The 21,105-nt window shown below is 41.9% G+C and overlaps 1 protein-coding gene across 1 annotated transcript in view; it reads right to left on the minus strand.

Moving 5' to 3' along the window:
- LOC110203953 (uncharacterized) overlaps nucleotides 1–21,105 on the minus strand; it is an 82,845-nt gene continuing 61,740 nt past the window's right edge. The window contains 6 exon segments of the mRNA XM_078146280.1: nucleotides 1–1,306; nucleotides 1,309–3,255; nucleotides 9,488–9,614; nucleotides 13,325–13,413; nucleotides 16,068–16,169; nucleotides 20,745–20,776. Of these exon segments, the coding sequence (XP_078002406.1) occupies nucleotides 1,212–1,306; nucleotides 1,309–3,255; nucleotides 9,488–9,614; nucleotides 13,325–13,413; nucleotides 16,068–16,169; nucleotides 20,745–20,776 (2,392 nt within the window). The 3' untranslated portion in view covers nucleotides 1–1,211.

A 21,105-nucleotide genomic window follows, 5' to 3' on the forward strand; every position in this document is an offset into this window, starting at 1 on the left:
TTCATTTGAATGCCTTTATTCATGACAATAATCTTATTTTTATGTCTTATGGATTCTGAGATGGGAAATAGGAGATGATTGTTGCCTGAAGGCATTATCATCTTTTTAAAAATTAATTTACTTTGAATTTATCAACAATCACTTCCATAAGCTTTTGAGTTTTAAATTTTTCTCCCCCTCCCTCCTCCCCGCAAAAGTGTACACAATCTGATGTAAGCTCTACATATACATTCCTATTAAACATATTTTCACATTGGTGATGTTGTAAGGAAGAATTAGAACCAACAGGAGGAACCAAGAGAAAGAGGAAACAAAACACAACAGAAAAAAAATAGCAAATACTATGTGGTCGATCTGCATTCAAACTCCATAGTTCCTTCTTTGGATGTGGATAGCATTTTCCATCATGAGACCTTTGGAGATGTCTTAGAACCTTGTATTGCTGAGAAGGGTTAAGTCTATCAATATTAGTTATCTCACAATGTGGCTGTTACTGTGTACAAGGTCCTCTTGGTTCTGCTCCCTTCACTCAGCATCAAACCATACAAATCTCTCCAGGTTTTTCTGAAGTCATCATTTCTTAGAGCACAAAAATATTCCATTACATTCATATGCCACAACTTGCTCAGCCATTCCCCAATGGATGGGCATCTTCTCAATTTCCAATTCTTTGCCACCACAAAAGGAGCTGCTATTAATATTTCTGTACATGTTGGTCCTTTTCTCATTTGTATGACCTCTTTGGGATACAGTCCTAGAAGTGCTATTGCTGGGTCAAAGGGTATGCACATTTTTGTAGCCCTTTGGACATAGTTCCTAATTGATTCCAAAATGGTTGGAGTATTTCCCAACTCCACCAACAATGCATTAGTGTTCCAATTTTCCCACATCTTCTCCAACATTTATCATTTTCCTGTTTGGTCATGTTGGCCAATCTGATAGGTGTGATGTGGTACCACAGAGTTGTTTTGATTTGCATTTCTCTAATCAATAGTGGTTTAAAGCATTTTTTTCTTGTGACTATAGATGGCTTTAATTTCATCTGAGAACTGCCTGTTCATATTCTTTGATCATTTATCAATTGGGGAATGACTTGTACTTTTATAAATTTGACTTAATTCTCTGTATATTTTAGAAAGGAAGCCCTTATCAGGCATTATCATCTTCGTTATATTCATAAAGTTTCTCAAGTGTGGAATATGCTAACACTGCTAAGTAAAAGCTCTGCCACATTCATCACACTCATGATGTTTGTCTCCAATGGGGATTCTCTGATGTTTAGCAAGACTGAAGCTCAGTGTGAAATCATTCCACATTGATTACATTCATAAGATTTCTCCTCAGTGTGTATTTTTTGATCTCCAGCAATATTGGAGCTTTCTCCGAAAGCCTTTACACATTAATTACATTCCTAGGGTTTCTCTCCAGTGTGAACTCTCTTATGTACAGCAAGACTGGAGCAGAATCGGAAAGTCTTTCCACATTGATTACATCCATAAGCCTTCTCTCTAGCATGGATTTTCTGATGTGCAACAAGCTTATCCTTCACTGTGAAAGCCTTTCCACATAGATTACATTCATAAGGTTTTTCTCCAGTATGGATTCTCTGATGTCTAGCAAGACTGAATCTCTGTGTGAAAGCCTTTCCGCATAGATTACATTCATAAGGTTTTTCTCCAGTATGGATTCTCTGATGTCTAATAAGATGGAAGATGCGTCTAAAAGTTTTTGCACATTGATTACACCCATAAGGTTTTTCTACAGTGTGGATTCTTTGGTGTACAACAAGACTGGAGTTCTGTGTGAAAGTTTTTCCACATTGATGACATCTGTAAGGTTTCTCTCCAGCGTGAATGCTCTTATGTACATCAATATTGGAACTCTGTGTGAAACTCTTATCATGTCGACTACATTCAAAAGGTTTCTCTCCAGTGTGGATTTTCTGATGTAAAACAAGACTGGAAGTCTCTGTGAATGCCTTTCCACATTGATTAAGTTCATAAGGTTTATCTCCAGTGCGGATTCTCTGATGTCTAGCAAGATTGCGCTTGTCTGCGAAAGCTTTTCCACATTGATTACATTCAAAAGGCTTCTCTTTACTGTGGATTCTCTGATGTGTAGCAAGATTGGAACTGCATCTAAAAGACTTTTCACACTCATAACATTTATAAGGCTTCTCTCCAGTGTGGATTCTCTTGTGTGCAACAAGACTGAAGTTCCGTGCGAAAGTTTTTCCACACTGATGACATCTGTAAGGTTTCTCTCCAGTGTGAATTCTCTGATGTTCATCAAGTTTGCAACTCTGTGTGAAACTCTTACCACACTGATTGCATTCATAAAGTTTCTCTCCAGTGTGGATTCTCTGGTGTACAAGAAGACTGGAGTTCTGTGTGAAAGTTTTCCCACATTGATGACATCTGTAAGGTTTCTCTCCAGTGTGAATTCTCTTATATACATCAATATTGGAGCTCTGTGTGAAACTCTTATCACATTGATTACATTCAAAAGGTTTCTCTCCAGTGTGGATTTTCTGATGGTCAATAAGTAGAGATTTGTAGCACCCAGCCTTCCCACATTCATCACATTTATAAAACTTCTCCCCAGTATGAATCTTCTGAGGTCTATCAGGATCTGAGTTCCAACCAAAGACCTTCTCACATTGAGCATATGCATATCTTTTCATTCGTGGGAGAAATTGAGGCTGGCAAGGAAGAGAGGAGTGAAGGGATGAAGTTGTTTCACATTTATTATATTCATCAGGCTCCTTTTTATTGGGGATTTGCTGATGAGAAATGAGCTTACAGTTCTGACTCAAGGCCTTCCCTCCTTTATTATTTACAGAAAGCAGTCCTCCAATATCAGTTTTCTGATGTCTAAGGAGGTCTGAACTCCAGCTCAAGGCCATTTCCCATTGATTACCTGGAGATGTTGGCATTTCAGAAGCCTTCCCGTGGGACTGGAAAAGCACTAGCCCTTCAGTAAAGCACTTGCTATATTCCCTATCCTGAACACACTCATTCCCTGAGGTCATTTTCTTACAGTGATTTAGAATAGAAGACTGTCTGAATCCCTTTTCAATTTCATCAAATTCCCAGTCACTCTTTGGATTTTTATCTACCTTGATATTAGAGTCATGGATTTCTCCCAACTTGAAGTCACAGGGACCATCACTCATGAATCTGTGCAGGTCATGTTCTTCCACAAAAATTCCCACCTTTCTGGCCATCTCATTTACTTTGAACTTGATCTCTACATCTGGAGAAAACAGGCAATCAAATATATAGACACAAAAACATATACACACAAAAGTATATGTAATAACAATGATTACTTAAGACTTTTACGGCTTATGAGCTTCTCATCACCATCCCAAATGTAGTAAAACTCCATGGATTCACTCTTTGAGCAAACACTGGCACTAAACAGACTATGTCACTCTAAGGGGAAGAGACAGACAGGCTATGAGAGTGACCAAGGAGAGGTACATTACATAGTGCTGGACCCATCAGAGAGGAAACATTCACATTTATCAAAAGCAGTAGCCCCAAGGCAAGGTCACTACCAGAAAACTTATCATTAATAGAGTGACTCTCTTGTAAGGGAGAACAGTTTGTTGTTAACTTGGAGGAAGGCTGAGCCAAATCATAGTTTTCAACATTCAAGCAGGAGTGGAGTGGCCAACTTTCAGAGATTTGTCGTACCGCGTCACATTAACTCATCTGAGCCAGAACAGTTGTAATCATCCAAAGTTGTGAGATGAAAAAGATGGGGAAATTCAAGTGCTAAACAGAAAATGAGAACTCCACAGGCCTACTAGTAGGTTACATCATCCATCTCTAAGAAGATCTTAACTCCACCAAATTAAGTGCAAGCAAAGCTTAGAGAGTCAGGATTCTTGGCTCAGTAAGAAGGCAGATGAAATTCACTTTGGTGCTGATAGGACAAATCCAAAGTGATTTTATGATGCCCTGAAGGCTATTTATGGGCCAAAGCCCTTTGTTCCATTTCAGCTACTCAGTACTGATGGAGCCACATTGATTAGTGATAAGGACATGATAGTGGAGAGCTGAGCTGAACACTTCCATAGCATTCTCAACAGACCATCCTCAAACACTGCTGAAGCTACTAACCATTTACCTCAGGTTGTACTCAATCTCTCTCAAGCCATTCCCCAATTAACTGGCAAACCCACAATTTAAAGTTCTTGCCACCAAAAAGAGAGCTGCTATAAGTATTTTAAAATATAGAATTTTTTTTTCAATTTTCCTTTATCAACTTGGGGAATAGACCTAAGAGTTGTATTACTGGATCAAAAGGTAGACACAGTTTTAGAACTCTTTGGGGCATGATTACAGATTATTCTGCAAAACTGATGGATCAGTTCACAATTCTACCAGCAGAAAATTAGTGTCCAAAATTTTCCATATCCCCTCGAACATTTGTTACTTTCCCTTCTATCATTGTAGCCTATCTGATAAGTATAAGATGCTATCTCAAGGTTGTTTTAATTAGCATTGCTGTAATGAATAATGATTCATAACATTTTCTCATGTGAATGTATACATCTTTAATTTCTTCATCAGAATCTGCCTTTTCCTAGACTATTTATCAGATGGGGACTGACTCATATTCTTTTAGATTTAACCAAGTTCTTTATATATTGGAAATATGAGACCTTTGTCTGAGAACCTGTCTATAACCTCCCACCCCCAATTTTCTGCTTTCCTTCTGATTTTGGCTGCATTGGTTTTATTTCTACAAAACCTTTTAAATATAATTTAGTAAAAAATTATTCATTTTGCACCTTACCATGCTATCTCTTGTTTATGCATAAATTGTTCACCTTCTCATAAGTCTGATTTGTAACATGTTCCATGTTCTTTTCATTTTGGCAAATGGAGTATGATATTGGTGTCTGTCCAATTTTTGACAGAATATTTTCCACCTTTCCCCACAACTTCCACCAAATCAGGAATTCTTAATACAAAAAATTGTCTTGACATTTTTCTTTTGGTTTTTTTTGGGTCTAGGCTATGGGGTTAAGTGACTTGCTCAGGGTCACACAACTAGTAAGTGTTATGTGTCGGAGGCTGGATTTGAACTCATGTCCTCCTGAATCCAGGGCCGGTGCTCTATCCACTGTGCCACTTAGCTGCCCCTCTCCATGTTTTTCAAACACAAAGTTACTATAAGCATTTGTTACTATGTCACTTGTGGCTACTCTGTTGAACTCACCTACCTTTCTATTTCTTAGCTAATACCAGATAGTTTTTTTTATTACTATCATTAGTTTTTTTTAAATTTAATTTAAATTTTTTAATTCATGGAATAAAATAAGCATTTCCATAACATTGTGTAATAAAAAAAGATGATTGCTCATGAAGTAGCAAATCAATTATGTACAACTTCCTATTCCTTTTAAATAGGTAGTAAAGTTCTCATGTAAATTTCTTTTCTTTTTATCCCTTTTCTCCTCCCTTTGCCCTAGAGATGGCTACCATCAGATACAAACGTGTGTATGTGTGTGTGTGTGTGTGTGTGTGTGTGTGTGTGTGCGTGTAAAATCATTCTAAACACACTTCTATTTATCCACTCTTTTTCTGGAGGCAGATAGCTTCTTATTTCGTACGTCCTTTGTACTTTTTTGGGTGTTTGTAATAGTCAAAATGGCTTATTCACTCAAAGTTGTTCTTAAGAATAGTTTGATGTTACTGTGTACAACATTCTCGTGCTTCTGATCTTTTCCCTCTTTATTATTTTCTACAAGTCTATCCATGTTTTTCTAAGATCATCAAGATCATTGTTTTTTGTGCATTTTTCTTGGCCTTTTTTTGAGGGTGAGGTCACACAGCTAGTTAGTGTCAAGTGTCTAAGGCCAGATTTGAACTCAGGTACTCCCGACTCCAAGGCCAGAGCTCTATCCCCTGCACCACCTAGTCGCCCCCAGCTCATTGTTTCTTATAGGACAGCAGTACTTCATCACAATCTTCTACCCCAGCTTGTTCAACCATTCCCCAATTGAAGGGCATCTAGTGCTTTGCCACCACAAAGAGAGCTCCTATAAATATTTTAGAACACTTAGGCTCTTTTCCCTTTTCCCTAATCATCTTTAGAAATACGACCAGTAGAGGTATTGCTGGGTCACTGGGTATATAGGCAGTTTTAACAACTCTTTGGGCATAAATCCAGAATGCTCTCCAAAATGGTTGGATGAGTTTACCTTCCACCAACAATGAATTAGCATCTCAATTTTCCCACATCCACTCCAACATTTGTCACGTTTGTTAACAATCATTTTAGCCAATCTGATAGGTGTAGAATATCTCAAGATTGTTTTAATTTGCATTTTTCTACTCAATGATTTGGAGCATTTTTTCATATGACTTTAAGTTGTTTGGATTTCTCCATGGGAAAACCACCTGTCCATATCCTTTGACCATTTCTCAATTGGGGAGGGACTCATATGCTTATGAATTTTACAATTTTTTTGTATATTTTGTATATTTGAGAGAGGAGAACTTTATCTGAGAAACTATATGTCTGTCTAATAGTAGCCATCTTTAGGGGAGGAGGGAAGAGAAAAAAGAAATTTACATGATAATTTTGCTGTGTATTTGAAAGGAATAACAGGTTGTACATAGTACATTTGCAGTTTCATCTGCAGTAATTTTTTTTTAATCGTAACATGTTATGGAAATGCTTGTTTAAATCCATAATAAAAAAACAAACAAAAAGAAATTGTATAAAACACCCCCAGTTTTCTGCTTTCCTTTTTATTGTAGTTACATGGATTTTATTTGTGCAAAATCTTTTTAACTTAATGTAATCAAAATTATCCATTTCATACCTCACTCTCTTCTCTAGTTTAGTCATGAATTGTTCTCCTATCCATAAGTCTAATAAGTAACATGTTCCATGATCTTCACATTTTTTGTAATATTTCTCTTCAAATCTAGGTCACATATATGATTTGACCTTATCCTGATACATTGCAGAATGCTGGTCTTTGCCTAATATCTGCTATACTTCTTACCAGCTTCCCCAACAATTTTTACCAAGTAATGAATGCTTATCCCAAAATCTAGTCTTTACACTTGTCAAATACAAGGTTACTGTATTTATTTGCTGCTGTAAATTGCACATCTACTCTCTTCCGTTGATGTCTTATCTTGCAAGGTTTTGTTGGTGATAGATAGGAATGCTGATGATTTATGTGAGTTTACATTATATCCTACTACTTTGCTAAAATTATTTATTGTTTCAACTAACTTTTTAGTTGAGTCTTTGGGATTTTCCATGGACATGATCATATCATCTGCAGAAAGAAATATTTTTATGACCACATTCCCTAGTCTGATTCATTCTGTTTCTTTTTCTTCTCTTATTGCTATTCTGTGATTTCCAATAAAATATTGAATAACATTGGTGACAATGGCCATCCTTCTTCAACATCGGATCTCATTGGGAAGGTATCTAGCTTATTGTCACTACAAGTAGTGCTTGCTGACAGTGTTAGATAAATGCTTTTTATCAATTTAAGGAAAAATCCATTTTTGCCTATACTTTCCAGTGTTTTGATAGGATTGAGTATTCTGTTTTTATCAAAAGCGTATTCTTCAGCTATTGATATATCCATGATTTTTGTTATTTTTGTTACTGATATAATAAATGATGTGAATAATTTTCCTTTGGTTAAACCATTGCTATTATAAATACCAATTGGTCACAATGTAGAATCTTTGTAATATATTGTTGTAATCTTCTAGCTAGTATTTTATTTAGTATTTTGACATCTATAGACATGAATGAAATCAGCCTATCATTTTCTTTTTTTTCTTCTTCTTGATTTGAATATCAATACCATATTTGTTTCACAAAAGGAGTTTGGTAGTTCTGTTCTATGCCTATTCCAAATCATTTATTTAATACTAGAATTAGCTGACCTTTAAATGTTTGGCAGCATTCCCTTGCAAATCCATCTGATCTGGATGCTTTATTTTTAGGAAGTTCATTTGTCACCAGTTCAATTTCTTGTTCTAAAACAAGATGATTTAGATATTCTGTTCTTCCTGTTAATCTCAAGAGAATAAGGTTCCAGGACTACCAGCCCTCCACTCCCATCTGCTTCTCCTGTCTCACTTGCTTTCAGGATGTGTTTCTATGTAATAACTGCTTCATTTTACCTCGCACTATCCAATTCTGATTTTTAGAATCAGCTTATCATACTCAACTCAACTAAAGATTTTCTTTCAAACTACCCAAATAATTATGACATTCTTAAGGGTACAAGATAACATTTTTACGTATAACAAGTAAATCATTTGACCTTACTGAGTCCCTTATAACTAGTCTTTAATATTTACCTTATGTTTCTCCTGGATCTTCTGTGCACAATTTTCTAATGAGTTTTGTTCTTTTTCTCATAATTAACTGAACGTCTTTCAGTTCTTTCAATGTCCATTTTTTTTTGTTCAGGATTATAATCAGCTTTGCTGAGTGAGTAATTTTTGGTCACAACTCCAGCTCCCCTGCTCTATGAAATATAATGTCCAAAGCCCTATGGTCTTCTAATGTGGAAACTGCTAGCTCTTGTGTTATCTTGATTGTAGCTCCACAGTATTTAAATTTCTTTTCTTTTTTAATTCCTTGTGACTTCTAATATTTACTCCTTAGCCTGTGAGTTTTGAAACTTGGGGTAATATTCCTGTAAGTTTTCATCTTGGGATCCCTTGAATGACTTTCTATTTCTATTTCACCTCTTATTCTAGAATTTCAGGGCAATTTTTCTTAATAATGTCTTGAAATATTGTATCTAAACTCTGTTTTTGGATCATATTTCAGGTAGTGTAACAATTCTTCTACTGTGTCTCCTTGATCTATTCTCCATGTCATCTGTTTTTCTAACAAGATGTTTCACATTCTCTTCTACTTTTTCATTCTTTTGGTTTTTCGTATTTCTGGGTGTTTTATAATATCATTAGCTTCCTCTTTTCCCAATTCTAGTTTTTAAGAAGTTATTTTTGTTCCTATGTTTTTGGATCTTTTGTACTAAATGATTAACTGTCTTTGCATAATTTTCTTGATTTCCTGAGCTGCTCTTATTTTTTCCCCTAATTTTTCCTCAGTCCCTCATTTGATTTTTGGAGTCCTTTTAAAGTTCTTCCAAGGACTCTTTTTGGGCTTGTGACTATTTGAAATTTCTCTTTGAAATAGGTGTGGGTTTTTCTTTTTTTTTAAACTTCACTTTCTTCCTCTGAGAATGAATCCAGATCTTTATTTCCAGCTACCTGACTGACAGTAAATTATTTAACTTGAAAAGGCTGAAAGCCAAGACTAAAGTGGATGAAGAGTTGGTGCGGGTAGATGACTGTGCAGTGAATGCAGCCTCTGATGATTGGCTGCACCAGTGTATGGATCCATTCCCTGCCGCCTGTGCTACTTGTGGCCTGACAATTAACACCAAGAAAAGAGAGGACACGGCCCTTACCCAGGGACAGCAGGTTCTGGACATTCTCCAGCATGACCTCCTTGTACAGCTCTTTCTGGGAATGATCTAGGAGGCCCCACTCCTCCTCAGTGAAGTCCACAAGCACATCCTTCAATGTCACCAGCTCCTAAACCATCAAAAGGCACGTCATTGAGAGCTGAGAGAGCGACTCCAGGATTCATCTAGTCCAACCCTCTTCAACTTAGAGGAGGAAACTGAAGCAGAGAAGGGGTTTGTCTAAAACACATATAACCTTAATGAGTGTCAGCCAACACTTGAAAGCAGTCATTAAGAACCCAATGGAATATTGAGAAAAATGATTTTCTATTTGAAGTGAGATTTACATTGCAATAATAAAAGCTGGGATAATTATACAATGTTTCTCTCAATGGGATCAGGGAGATGGTATATGTTCTGTCAGTGAGGTATAAGAATCCGTGGAGGAGAAAGAGAAAAGGTGATGTGAAATGCCCCCCCAGCAGATGTGTTCTAAGTGATATATTAAGAAAATTCTATGAAGAGTTTGTGAGAAGCTGTTTAGAGCTTATTTGTACATATTTCTGTACTTCTTGTCTCTGCCATTACACTGCAAGCTCCTTGAGGGCAGACACTGTGGTTTGCTTCTTTTTCTTTGTACATTGTACACAGTAACAGCAATATTGTACAATGATCAACTGTGAATGATTTAGCTTGCTGTTAGCTTCTGTTTCCATGACCCCTACTAAGCACAGTTTTTAGCACATAGTAAGCACTTGAACTTTTGAGCAATTAAAGAATTTATTAGAGTTTTCCTGATTTTTTAGATTCCCAAGAATTAACAAAATTTTCCTTTTCACTTGGTATTTTTAGTCATGATCCTTTTTGGCATTGTATTTATTCATAGTATGAACAATCACTAGAGGAAGGTCATGCTTTTCTTCATTGGTAATTCATCTATTGCACCCCTAACTTGTACTTATCAGAAGCTCTTGCATGCCTCTTTCCTTCCCCATCCTCCAGAAGTCTCTCTTCCTCACCATGGGGTGAGCTCATGTACTCCAAACCTCCATGGAAGGAGGCTCAGCTCACACATCTCCACATTTGCACCTGGCTCCACTACTTTCAAACTTATACAGAAGGTGCTTAATAAATGCTTATTGACTAGTGACTGCCCCAACAGTCTCATCTGAGAATCTTACTTTGAAAGCCCACTGTGATTTAGAAGTCACCTACTTTTCCAATCTTCTTATACCTTACTTCCTCGACCTTCTCTGTGACCCAGTGGCACTGGCCTCTGTATTATGCCAGGAAGAAGACACTCCATCTCTACGCTCTGGGTATCATCTCTGGCTCTCCAGTATGGCTGGAATTCTCTGCCTCCTCACTGAGGCCTCCTGGGGTCCTTCAAATCTCAAGGGAAATCCCACCTGCTATAGGTAGCTTTTCCCAGCTCCCCTTTATTTTAGAGCCTTCATTCTATTGATTATATCCCATTGTCTGTTGTACATAACTGTGTGCTTGCTGTCTTCCCCATTAGACTGTGAGTTCCCTGAGGGCAAACATGGTAGAGAAAACTGACACCAAGTCACTAGCAAGTGTGTAAGGCTACATTTAGTGAATCCAGAACCAGAGCTCTATCCACTACACCTCCTAGCTTCTGATCATGGAACTATGTGTGTATATATGTATATGTGCACGCATGCACACATGTACGTACGTATGTAGTTATTTACAAATTGTCTTCAGTTTTCTTTTTCCATCCTTGGAAATCCAAGAGCCTATCAGATGCTTGGAGCATACTAGATGCAAAGAAAAGCTCACTGACTTGTTGAATCGACTAAAGCCATGGAAAAGTGAGCTCCTTGAAGGGAGGGGCTGCTCACCTTGCTTTGTAACCCCAGCACTCAGCCCAGTGACTGAGACATGACAGTGCTTGTTGCGTTACCACTGCTGAGTCCTCAGATCATGAAGGTGGAGCTATTATCTTTAGGCATTCCAAGATCTCACCATGTCAACATCATTCAAAGAAGAGGCCCCATTTTGAATCAAGGCTGGGAGCTCTTTAGAATCACCTGGTTCAAATGTATAAATGCCATACGTGATTTTTGAGGTGGAATTTTATAATTTTCCTGAATTACATTCTTTAGCCAACTTCTTTCTAAGGCTGATAAGATTTGATAACTTTGACCAAAAGCGAGTCCCAAGGTCCCTACCTGTTGAGTCCACATGCAGGTCTGAGCCAGGAGGTCAGACAGGTCAGATGGCCTACCCATACTCCACCTAACCATCCTTCAAAGAATGAAAAGTGGTCTTTGATGCCACCTTCATGCCAAGATTCCTGTTTCACTCAGACCTCGAGAGCCCATTCAGAGGCCCTGTGTCCAGATTGGAGAGTTCTCCTCAACCAATGTCCCCTGACTGCTGCTCTCTAGTCAACCCCTCCCAATCTCTTTTCTCCTTTAACCCTGTGAAGCACCCTCACATCTTGGGCACTCATATCTCCCAACTCTTCTCACTGAGTTTTTCATATAGCAAGTAGCTAATGGTTTTTAAAGTGGTTTTTAAAAGTGAATTTTTATGAAAACATAACTGAGTCCATTTGATGCTATACTGGCTGTTATTAGGTCCATGTACTCAATGTCCCCTTCAGTACCTCTCTTCCCCCAATAAAAAAAAAAGAACCTCCTTGGACTCCCTTCCAGTCCTGTTATTTTGTCTAAGAAGGCTTAGCAAATGTGGATTAATTACCTGCCTAATCAAGCAGCTACTGTTTTCTTTGGACTGGTGTAAGTAGCTATGCTAAAGTCCTTTGCAACAGACTTTTCTAACTCTAACTCTAAATTCACATTTTTTTTTTCCTTTTGCTAAGAAATGTACTTTTTCCTATCTCTGTCTCCTACCCTGATATTACTCAAAACTTCCTTGTAAGCCTGGCTACGAGACCTCATGGATCCTACCAAAAGATGAGTCGTGTAGTTCAGGAGGAGAACTCGTCTCTATAGCCTCTGTGGAACTCTGAGACACCCATGTCCATCAGGCACTTGTAGAGTGTGTCATACTCTTCACTGGATAAATGAACCACAGTTTACTGTCTGACTGTACCTTGTGCTTCCTTACTGTGGCTGTTCCTAGGAAGGACCCTAATTCTCACAACAGGATTAAAGGAGATAAGATTGGTATGGCTCTTGGCATATAGCAGATGTCACGCAACTAGGTCCTCAACCCTTTCTAGTCTTCTTACACCTTCCTCCCCTCTACCTCCTCTCTGACCCAGGGACACTGGCCTCCTAGCTGATCCTTCACCACACCTTCCATCCCCTAACCCAATGGCTGTCTCTCATACTTGGAATGCCCTCCCCCTCACCTGGGCCTCCTGGCTTCCTTCACGTCGCACCTAAAATCTCACCTTCTGAAAACAAGCTTTTCCTGGACCCTGACACTGCCAGAGCCTTCCCTCTCAGGGTGCATCCCATTTACACTGTACAGAGCTTGTGTGAACCCAGCTGCTGACATTTCTCTCCCATCAGACTGGGGGCTCCCTGAGGGCAGGGACTGTTTTTTGGTGATTTTCCCCCCTTCCTTTACATCCCTAGTAGGTTAACCCAGTTAACAGAGGAGCCACTTTCTAAATGCTTCTTGACTTGGCCTAAGAAATGGTAAATGAGAGGGATTCAGAGAGACCAGGGAAGGCTTGTGTGATCTGAGGCAGGAGGACATGAGCAGAATCAGCAGGACAATTTCTGCTCTGCCAACAGCAGTGCAAAGGCCAACCTTCGTCGAAGAGGATAAAACTTCCTTGGCTCTCTTGGCTTCCAGGTTTGCTGAGGCTGGTCAGGTCTGTGGATGGACTGCACTCACCTGGGATGAGGGGCTCTGGGTCCCAACGGCCATGCTGTCTGGTTCCAGGCTCTCTCCTAGGAATAGGCTTTGGTCTTCAGCAAGCTGGCCTGGGGAGGGAGAAGAATCTGAGAGTGGGATAGACATTATCTTTGCCTTCTCTTCCTAGAGTGATGCTGGCTTACCTGGAATGACAGAGGGTGAGCTTTCAGAACATTTACAAAGGTCCTGCCTTTCCCTCACAGGAGAGACTCTACCACAGGAGGACAGCAAGAGGGAGGGTCAGGCTTAGAAGTGAACTTGGGGAAAAAAAAGAAGTGAGCTTGGTCTGAACAGGAAGAGGACATGCCACCCTCTTTACCTCCTTCTCTTTGACCTCATGCCCTATCTTCATTGTCCTACTGAGACCCAGGAGGCAAAAGGGGCTTGGGATCCCAGATGGAATGAGATGAGTCAGAGCCTCAGTGACACCAGACCCAGAGCTTTGCCTCCACCTGATACTAAGGACGAGATATGTGAGTTGGGCAAATGTGACCCATTGGTAAAACTGAGGATGGCACCCTAGGACCTTTGGGATGTGGCAGGGAGCCTCGACAAGTAGCTAGGGCAAGCCCCAGAGCCAGGATTTTGAAGGGGGCCTACTTTGGCAAGGCTGGAAGACAGTCACCAAGAGGTCATAAGGGGAAGATGAGGCCCAATGGAAAGAGCAGCCAGCAGAAGTGGGGTGCGGGTAGGGGCCCTCATTCAGATCTGCCTGGCACCTGCATGTACAGAGCTGGCTCCCAGAAGGCAGAATGATCTCAGCTCCAGGAGAGGAAGGCAGAGAGATCTCAGTTTCTAGTGCTTCTGCTTCCAGCCAACCTGCTCTGGGAGGGTCCTCCTAATCCCAACAGCCCAGCTCTGCCCTACACACCAGCTTCTAAATTGACCTCACCAGTCCCTTGCCCTCCTCCCAGGCTTCCAAACCTCACCCCAGGTCTCTTATTCCACCAAGGTCACCACCCACCAAAAGCCTTCAATGAGGATGAATGCGGCATCGAAGTCAGCTACCATGCTGATGGCAAACTCTTCCAGTTGAAAAGGCTACGAGGCATGACCAAAGTGGAGGGAGTGTTGGTATGTGATTTTCTGTTTGCAGACGATTGTGGATCATTTCTCTGCTGCTTGTGCTAATTTTGACCTAACAATCAACACCAAAAACACACAGGTACTTCACCAGCCAGCACCACCCCATCCACACGTGGAACCACTGGTTACAGCAAATGGAGAAGCTTGAATGCTGTGGAGAAGTTCACTTTCCTTGGTGGTGTACTTTCCAAGGATGTACATATCAACGATGAGGTTGAGGCATGCATTGCCAGAGCCAGCTCAGTGTTTGGGAGGCTCCAAAGGAAAGTGTGGGAGAGAAGAGGTATTAGACTGACTACCAAACTGATGCTATACGAGAGCCGTTGTGCTGACCTCATTGTTGGATGGTTGTGAAACCTGGGCAGTCTGCTAGTACCATGCCAGGAAATGATTGCTTCCATTTGAATTGTCTTAGGAAGATTCTGATAAGATACTAGATACTGAGGTCTCTTCTCTAACTCAGCTGAAAAGCATTCAAACTCTGCTTCAGAGATATCACCTTGGATGGGCTGGCCATGTTCCATTGCAAGCTGTATGCTTGCCAAAAAGAGTATTTCATGGAGAACTCACAGAGGGCAAGCCAGAAGAAGTGATACAAGGACACTATCAAGGTCTCTCTTAAGAATTTTGGAATTGATTGTGTAACATTGGAGACACTGGCGCAGGAGCGCCCAGCATGGCATGCCCACATCAGAAAAGGTGCTGTGCTCTGTGAGCAAAGCAGAATTGAAGTAGCCCAAAAGAAATGAGAGACGCAAAAGTTTAGAGTGTCCACCCCAAATATTCACATAGACTATTTGTGCCTGACCTGTGGTAGGACATTCTGAGCTTGTATTGCTCTGATCAGCCACAGTAGGACGCATTGTAATTTGACCCTAACATAGTGATGCCATTTTGGTTTTTTTCAAGAAGGAAAGACAACACCCAATCAACCATGTCTGACATCTCCCCTTCCCCATTGCTCTACCACCTCTCTCCATCCCTTACTGTGCTCTGAGACTCTTCTTTTCAGCAAAATCTCCAGGTAGTCCAGTTTTCCCCCTGCTACATTCATCTTCTTCCTCATAAGTATATGCCTATCCTACATGCTTCCTGCTTCTCCCGCCCATTCCCCTCCCAATATTCCCTCCCCCCTCAGGATCCCCTTTTCCCTCTGCATCCTGGACTCCAGACAAGCACACCTCCACTTAACTTTTCTCTAAACTGAAAACATTTACCACCCTGGCACATCTCCATTCTTGATCTTCTATACCCCAATCCTAACACTGAGGGACTTTCCCTCTGTCTTGTTTTTATTTCCCAAGAGATGCTCTCTCACTGGAAGACAGCTGGATCCTAATGAGGAGCTGAGGTCAGGAAGTCAGGACCCCTGGTCCCAATGATAAGGTGCTTGGGTGCCTGTACATAACAGCAACAGACATAACAGACCAAAAATACTCCCTTAGGAACCCTCCCCTCTCCCTTTCTTGATTTCCAGTAGTCAATAACTGGGGAACGTAGTCCCTGGGGATTCCTCCTCTTAGTCTAGGTACCTTAGAATTTGCCCCTCCCATCTCCTAATCTGTTCCTAGCTCAAGGCTAACAGATCAGATCCCTGGACCTTGGGAATTTGAGACCAGCAAAGATTGTTTCTTACCTTTGCCCAATATATTGGCTCTCATGGTCTGCAGGCGGCTTTCCCCAATCCCCTGGAGTTCTCCCACGTGTTCAGAGATGTGAGTTCCCTTGGGAAAGGCTCAACTCACCCAGACTGCTGAAATACAGTGGGAGCGCTCTTCCCCGGATGTCTCAGCTTGTCCCTTCCGGAGTCTGCGATCGGGTCCCATGTTGGGCGCCAAATTGCTAGAAATGCGCTTGACACCAAAAATTTAGTATCCAGAAAGTTTATTACAGAGAAAGTCCAGAGGATTTAGAAGTTTCTGGCCAGAAGCCAGCTCCACCCATCTACAGGAGGGGTGGGACCTAAGTGCAAGGGCAAGTGTGCTTTTATGCAGTTAAATTCAGCAGGAAACCTCCCAGGCCTGGATTGGTCCATTCCTTCCGGGTTACATTGCTTCTGGAATGCCCCCTGTTCCTGCCCTATTGTGCCCCCACCCCCACCCTGGGTGGAGAAGTTACTATGCCTGAGGTTCACTCTCATTTTGATTTTGGGGTTTTCTTGGAACCATCAGCTTTGGGCTAAGCCCAAGCCCACCTGCAGTGTAACTGCTTTCTCGACTTGTTTTTATAACTCTCTGCACTATTCTACCTGTGGAAACGTAAGGCCATCTGACTGTAAAAAAATGTTACTGGGCTGGGGTGTGGGGTCTCAGGGAATAGACTGACACTGATCATCCAGGTATCGGAGCAGAGTATTATGGGTATTAATAGAGTAATATGGGTATTACTCTTGGTTCTTGTTAGCTGAATTGGAAAGGAGAGGGAAAGTTTGGGGATAAAAATGAAGCCAAAACAGAGGTTCCCAAACTTATTGAGCCTACAACCGCCTTCTCAAAAAAAAATTACTTAGCACTCCCCCACCCCAAGCTACTTTCTTTCACTCTTTAATGATTTTTAAAAATTTGCATGATTTCAAAAAAACCTATAAAATATTTTTGAAAAGAAAGATGCATCTTAACAATTTATTATAAATTTGTAGGGTTTTTCCTGCATTGAAATTATGCTGCTGCAACACCCCATGGCCCCATATGGTAAATAAATAATTATATGTACATATTCCTGCCAATGCATGCTGGACTTCCTCACAAAGAGCTCCACCCAGAGAGATCAGCCCAATATTCATAAATGACCAGGCAGCCTAGGCATTCAGTTAGATTGTAAACTCCATAAGGGCAAGGACTGTTTATGTTTTTCAATCTGCAAGCATCTGGCCAATACTAGAACTTTTATGAGATGTGGAATCAGGAACAGAACAATGGGGCTACAGACCCCACACAAAAGGAAAAACTCAGAGCTGGGGGGAGGGGATGGTGGGATTAGGGGAGAGCCTGAGACTTGGCTCAGATAAATTCTGGGGAGAACCATTAACATTTCATTGTTCCAACAGACCCCCAACAAAACCCAGAAAACAAAGGGGTGCTCATTTGTATTTTACAGAGGAAAACAAAGAGACCTGAAGGGATTTGATCTTTCAAGACCAGGAAGAACTGGGATGAAAGTTGCAGGGGAGCAAAAGGAATACTTGGGGGGGAAGGGGTGGCCTCAAAGGACAGCAGGAGCCCCAAGACCCTCCTGGTCTATCCAATATTAAGAGAAGGGGGAGATAAAGGGGGGGATGGGTAAGAGGGTGGAAGAATGAAGGCCCAGAAAATTAAGGAAGAGGAAAGTGGAATTCCAGAATCCAGGAGGGGGGGAGGGGGAAAGAAGCAAAAACAAATGCTAGAAGAAGGGAATGGAGGAAGGGTCAGAGCTGGGAGAAGGGGCCATAACCCAACCCCCACACTCCCATTCCATCTGCAGTCTGGGGCTTAGCAATCAAAAAGACATAGATTTCAGGAAAGGGTTTCTAAAGGCCTACACCTGTAATTAGTGGGCTAATGGAGGGAGGGCATATCTGCCCTCTGGGCCTAGAGTTGATAGCACTTACTGCAAATCCTGGCATGGATTAATTAAGAGCTGAATAAATGACCATTCACTCATTCATTCATTCATCTGGAGAGGTAAGGGGAATTGAGAAACAAGTTCCAGGTCCCCAGTCATTTGAGAGGTAGCCACAAACTGGTTCTGGGCACCCCAATCCCGGCCCACTGGGCCCTTAGAAGTAAGGCTGAGCAGGGGTAGAAAAGGGTCACAGCTCCCAGGCTCCTAGGTTCTTAGAATTAAGAAGGAACCTCAGAGATCGTCCACTTCCTTGTTCCCCTCAGCCAATAAAACAACAAACATTAATTAAGCACCTACTCTATGCATTGAACAGAGGGCCTGGTTTGGAGTCAGGAAAACCTATATTCAAATCCAATCTCAGACCCTGGGTAAATCACTAAATCCTATTTGCTTCAGTTTCCTCTTTTGTAAAATAAGCTGAAGGAAATGGCAAAACACTGTAGTATTCTTTCCCAGTAAATCCCCAAAGGAAGTCCCAAAGAATCAGACATGACTGAAAACCTCTAAAATTGATACAAAAAGTCATCTTCTGTGTGCCAGGCCCTGTGTTAAGGCCAAGAAGGCTTCTAGGAGCAATGTTTGAAAATGGGCCAGTGCTGGGGGTGGGGTGAGGGAAGGAGGGTATTTTATGTTTGTTCCTTTAAATATGAGAAGAGAAAATGAGTAGGAGGCCAGAGACAGTCCCTGAGAGAAGGGCAGAGCATAGAGGTGGGGAGGTTAAAATGACACCACAGGAACCTAATTAGCCTGGGAAAATTGGAGCAAGGGAGAAAGTTGATGGTTGGATGAGGATTCCTTCAGGTCCCCAAAATGAGTTTGAAGGATTCTCCCAATTGAGCCTGGGCCCCAGCATGGGCTGGGAATGCTGTCCAAGGTAGGAGAGTGGCAGGGAACCAGGAAGCTGAGTTGGGGACAGAGATGGTTTCACAGGCTGGAGTCCACTTTTCAAGGGGCCAGCTCTCAGAGGACCAGGGGCTGGAGCCCAGGAGGGGCCCCAGAGCTCCAAGCCCTCATTTGGCCTGGAGGAACAAGGCTCAGAGAGGTCAGTGACTGGCCTGGGGCCACAGGGGCATTAAGGAACAGCCAGGATTCCAGCCTGGAGCACAGACTAACACCAGAAGGGAATTCCAAGATCATTTCCTGACATCCTTCCAACTCTAAACGTTCCTGAGGCTTTTTTCTGAGCTCAGCTCCAGATCACAGGAATGCAGGTATGTTTGACACCTGAAAGGGGCTTAGTTCCAGGTCACCAAATCCAGCCTCCTCATTTTACAAATGAGAACACTGAGGTTCACTGACTTAGCCACCAAGGCTAAGTGGGTAGAACCCTGGGCCTGGAGTCAGTTAGACCCCAGTTAAGAATCCTCCTTCTGACCTGTCCTACCTAGCTAAGACCGTGGGAAAGTCATTGCACCACTCACACTCGTTCTCTACGTCTGTGAAATGAGGAAAACAGCCCCTACCTGGCAGGGTTGTGAGGATCCCAGGAGATCACACATGTAAAGCACCAAATAAATACTAGAGAAAGGTAGTGGGACCTGGGGGAGCTGGATTCCAACCCAGGTGCCGATTCCAAATGCAGTGCTCTTACCCCCCTCTTCCAGGCAGCCTCCCAGCATGGGGGGAGGTGACAGGCTGCTAGAGTGTTCTCTCTTGGGAAGAAGGGAGGATTCTTGGGAAGGGAATCCTGAGACTGAAATGATTCTGAAAAATGCTTTATTTCCTGGTCCTGAGGTGGTTTATCTACCAAAGGAGGTGGGGGGAGAGCAGAGAGCAGCAGGGCTTCCCAGAGCAGGGTTTGGGGGGTGGGTAGGGCACCTGAGACTCAGACTTACTTTCTGTGGCCAAAGACTCCAGGTTCTTTGATGTATTCTCAGTCTGGGTACAAAGTTGAATGAAAAAAGGTAGTGACTGCTCCCTAGAATCTGTCCTACAGCCTTCTGTAACTCCCACTATATATGTCTCTTCTCCCTCCACCTCCTAGCCTTCCTAGCCATGATAGGTTAACCTTGGCTCCTCCATGACCTGCCTCCTCCCAGCCCAGGTGTGTGAAGGTGAGGTGGGGGGAGGGCTGAATGTCCAAAGGTACCTTAACCCAGCCTGGGGTCAGTGCTGCCCCACTACCCCAATAATACGGGAGATGCCTCTCAGTGAAGAAACCTCCTTTCTTTGAGCTGGGGAATCTGATCTCAGTTCAGCCTCCCTCCCCCCCACCAATAACTCAGATTTAGGACTCCCCAGAGACATCTCTGTTATTCTTTTATGCCTGGGAGGATACAAACACTTTTAGCCTGCTACCCTCCCTAGGCCCGTTTTTTCTGCTACAAAATGATAATGAATTAGAATCATTTAAATTTATACTCCACATTAAGTTTTCTCTATCAGTTTCCAACAAAACACCATCACCTCACCCTTGGACTATTACAATAGCTGCTGGGGGAGAGGCTCTGCCTGTGTCCAGTCTGTCCCCCTTCTGATCCAGCCCCAAAGTCATTTTCCCAAAGTGCAGGTCTGACCATGTCAGCCCCCTCTCCCACTCAATAAACTTTGGTGGCTCCTTACCATTTCTAGGAGCAAATAAAAAATGCTCAGTCTGGCACTCAAAGCTCTGCCTAACTCAAGGCTCTCCCACCTTTCCAGTCTTGTTACACCCTTTCTGCCCCACATGTCCTCTTCCATCCAGTGACACTGCCCTCCTGGAGATTTCACTCACCAGACCCTCCAGCAATGGAATATACTTCTGTGCTAAGAGAAATGAGGAACACAGAGACATCAGGGGAAGGCCTGTACTTGGCCCAGTGGATAGAATGCCATACCTGGAGTCAGAAAGACTTGAGTTCAAATCCAGCCTTTGACACTTGCTGGTTCTGTGTCCTAACCTGTGTCTGCCTCAGTTTCTTCACCTGTAACATGGAAGTAATGATAACAGCGTCTGTTTCCCAGGGTGTTTGTGGGGACAAAATGAAATACTATTCATAAAGTGCTTTGCAAACCTCACAATCCTGAATATGTGCTAGCTATTGTTAATATAATCATTACTGTTACTACTAGTGTATGTAAACCAATGCATTAAA

This window comes from Phascolarctos cinereus, unplaced genomic scaffold, assembly GCF_003287225.1.
Source record: "Phascolarctos cinereus isolate Bilbo 61053 unplaced genomic scaffold, phaCin_HiC Scaffold_726;HRSCAF=1367, whole genome shotgun sequence".
Lineage (NCBI taxonomy): Eukaryota > Metazoa > Chordata > Mammalia > Diprotodontia > Phascolarctidae > Phascolarctos > Phascolarctos cinereus.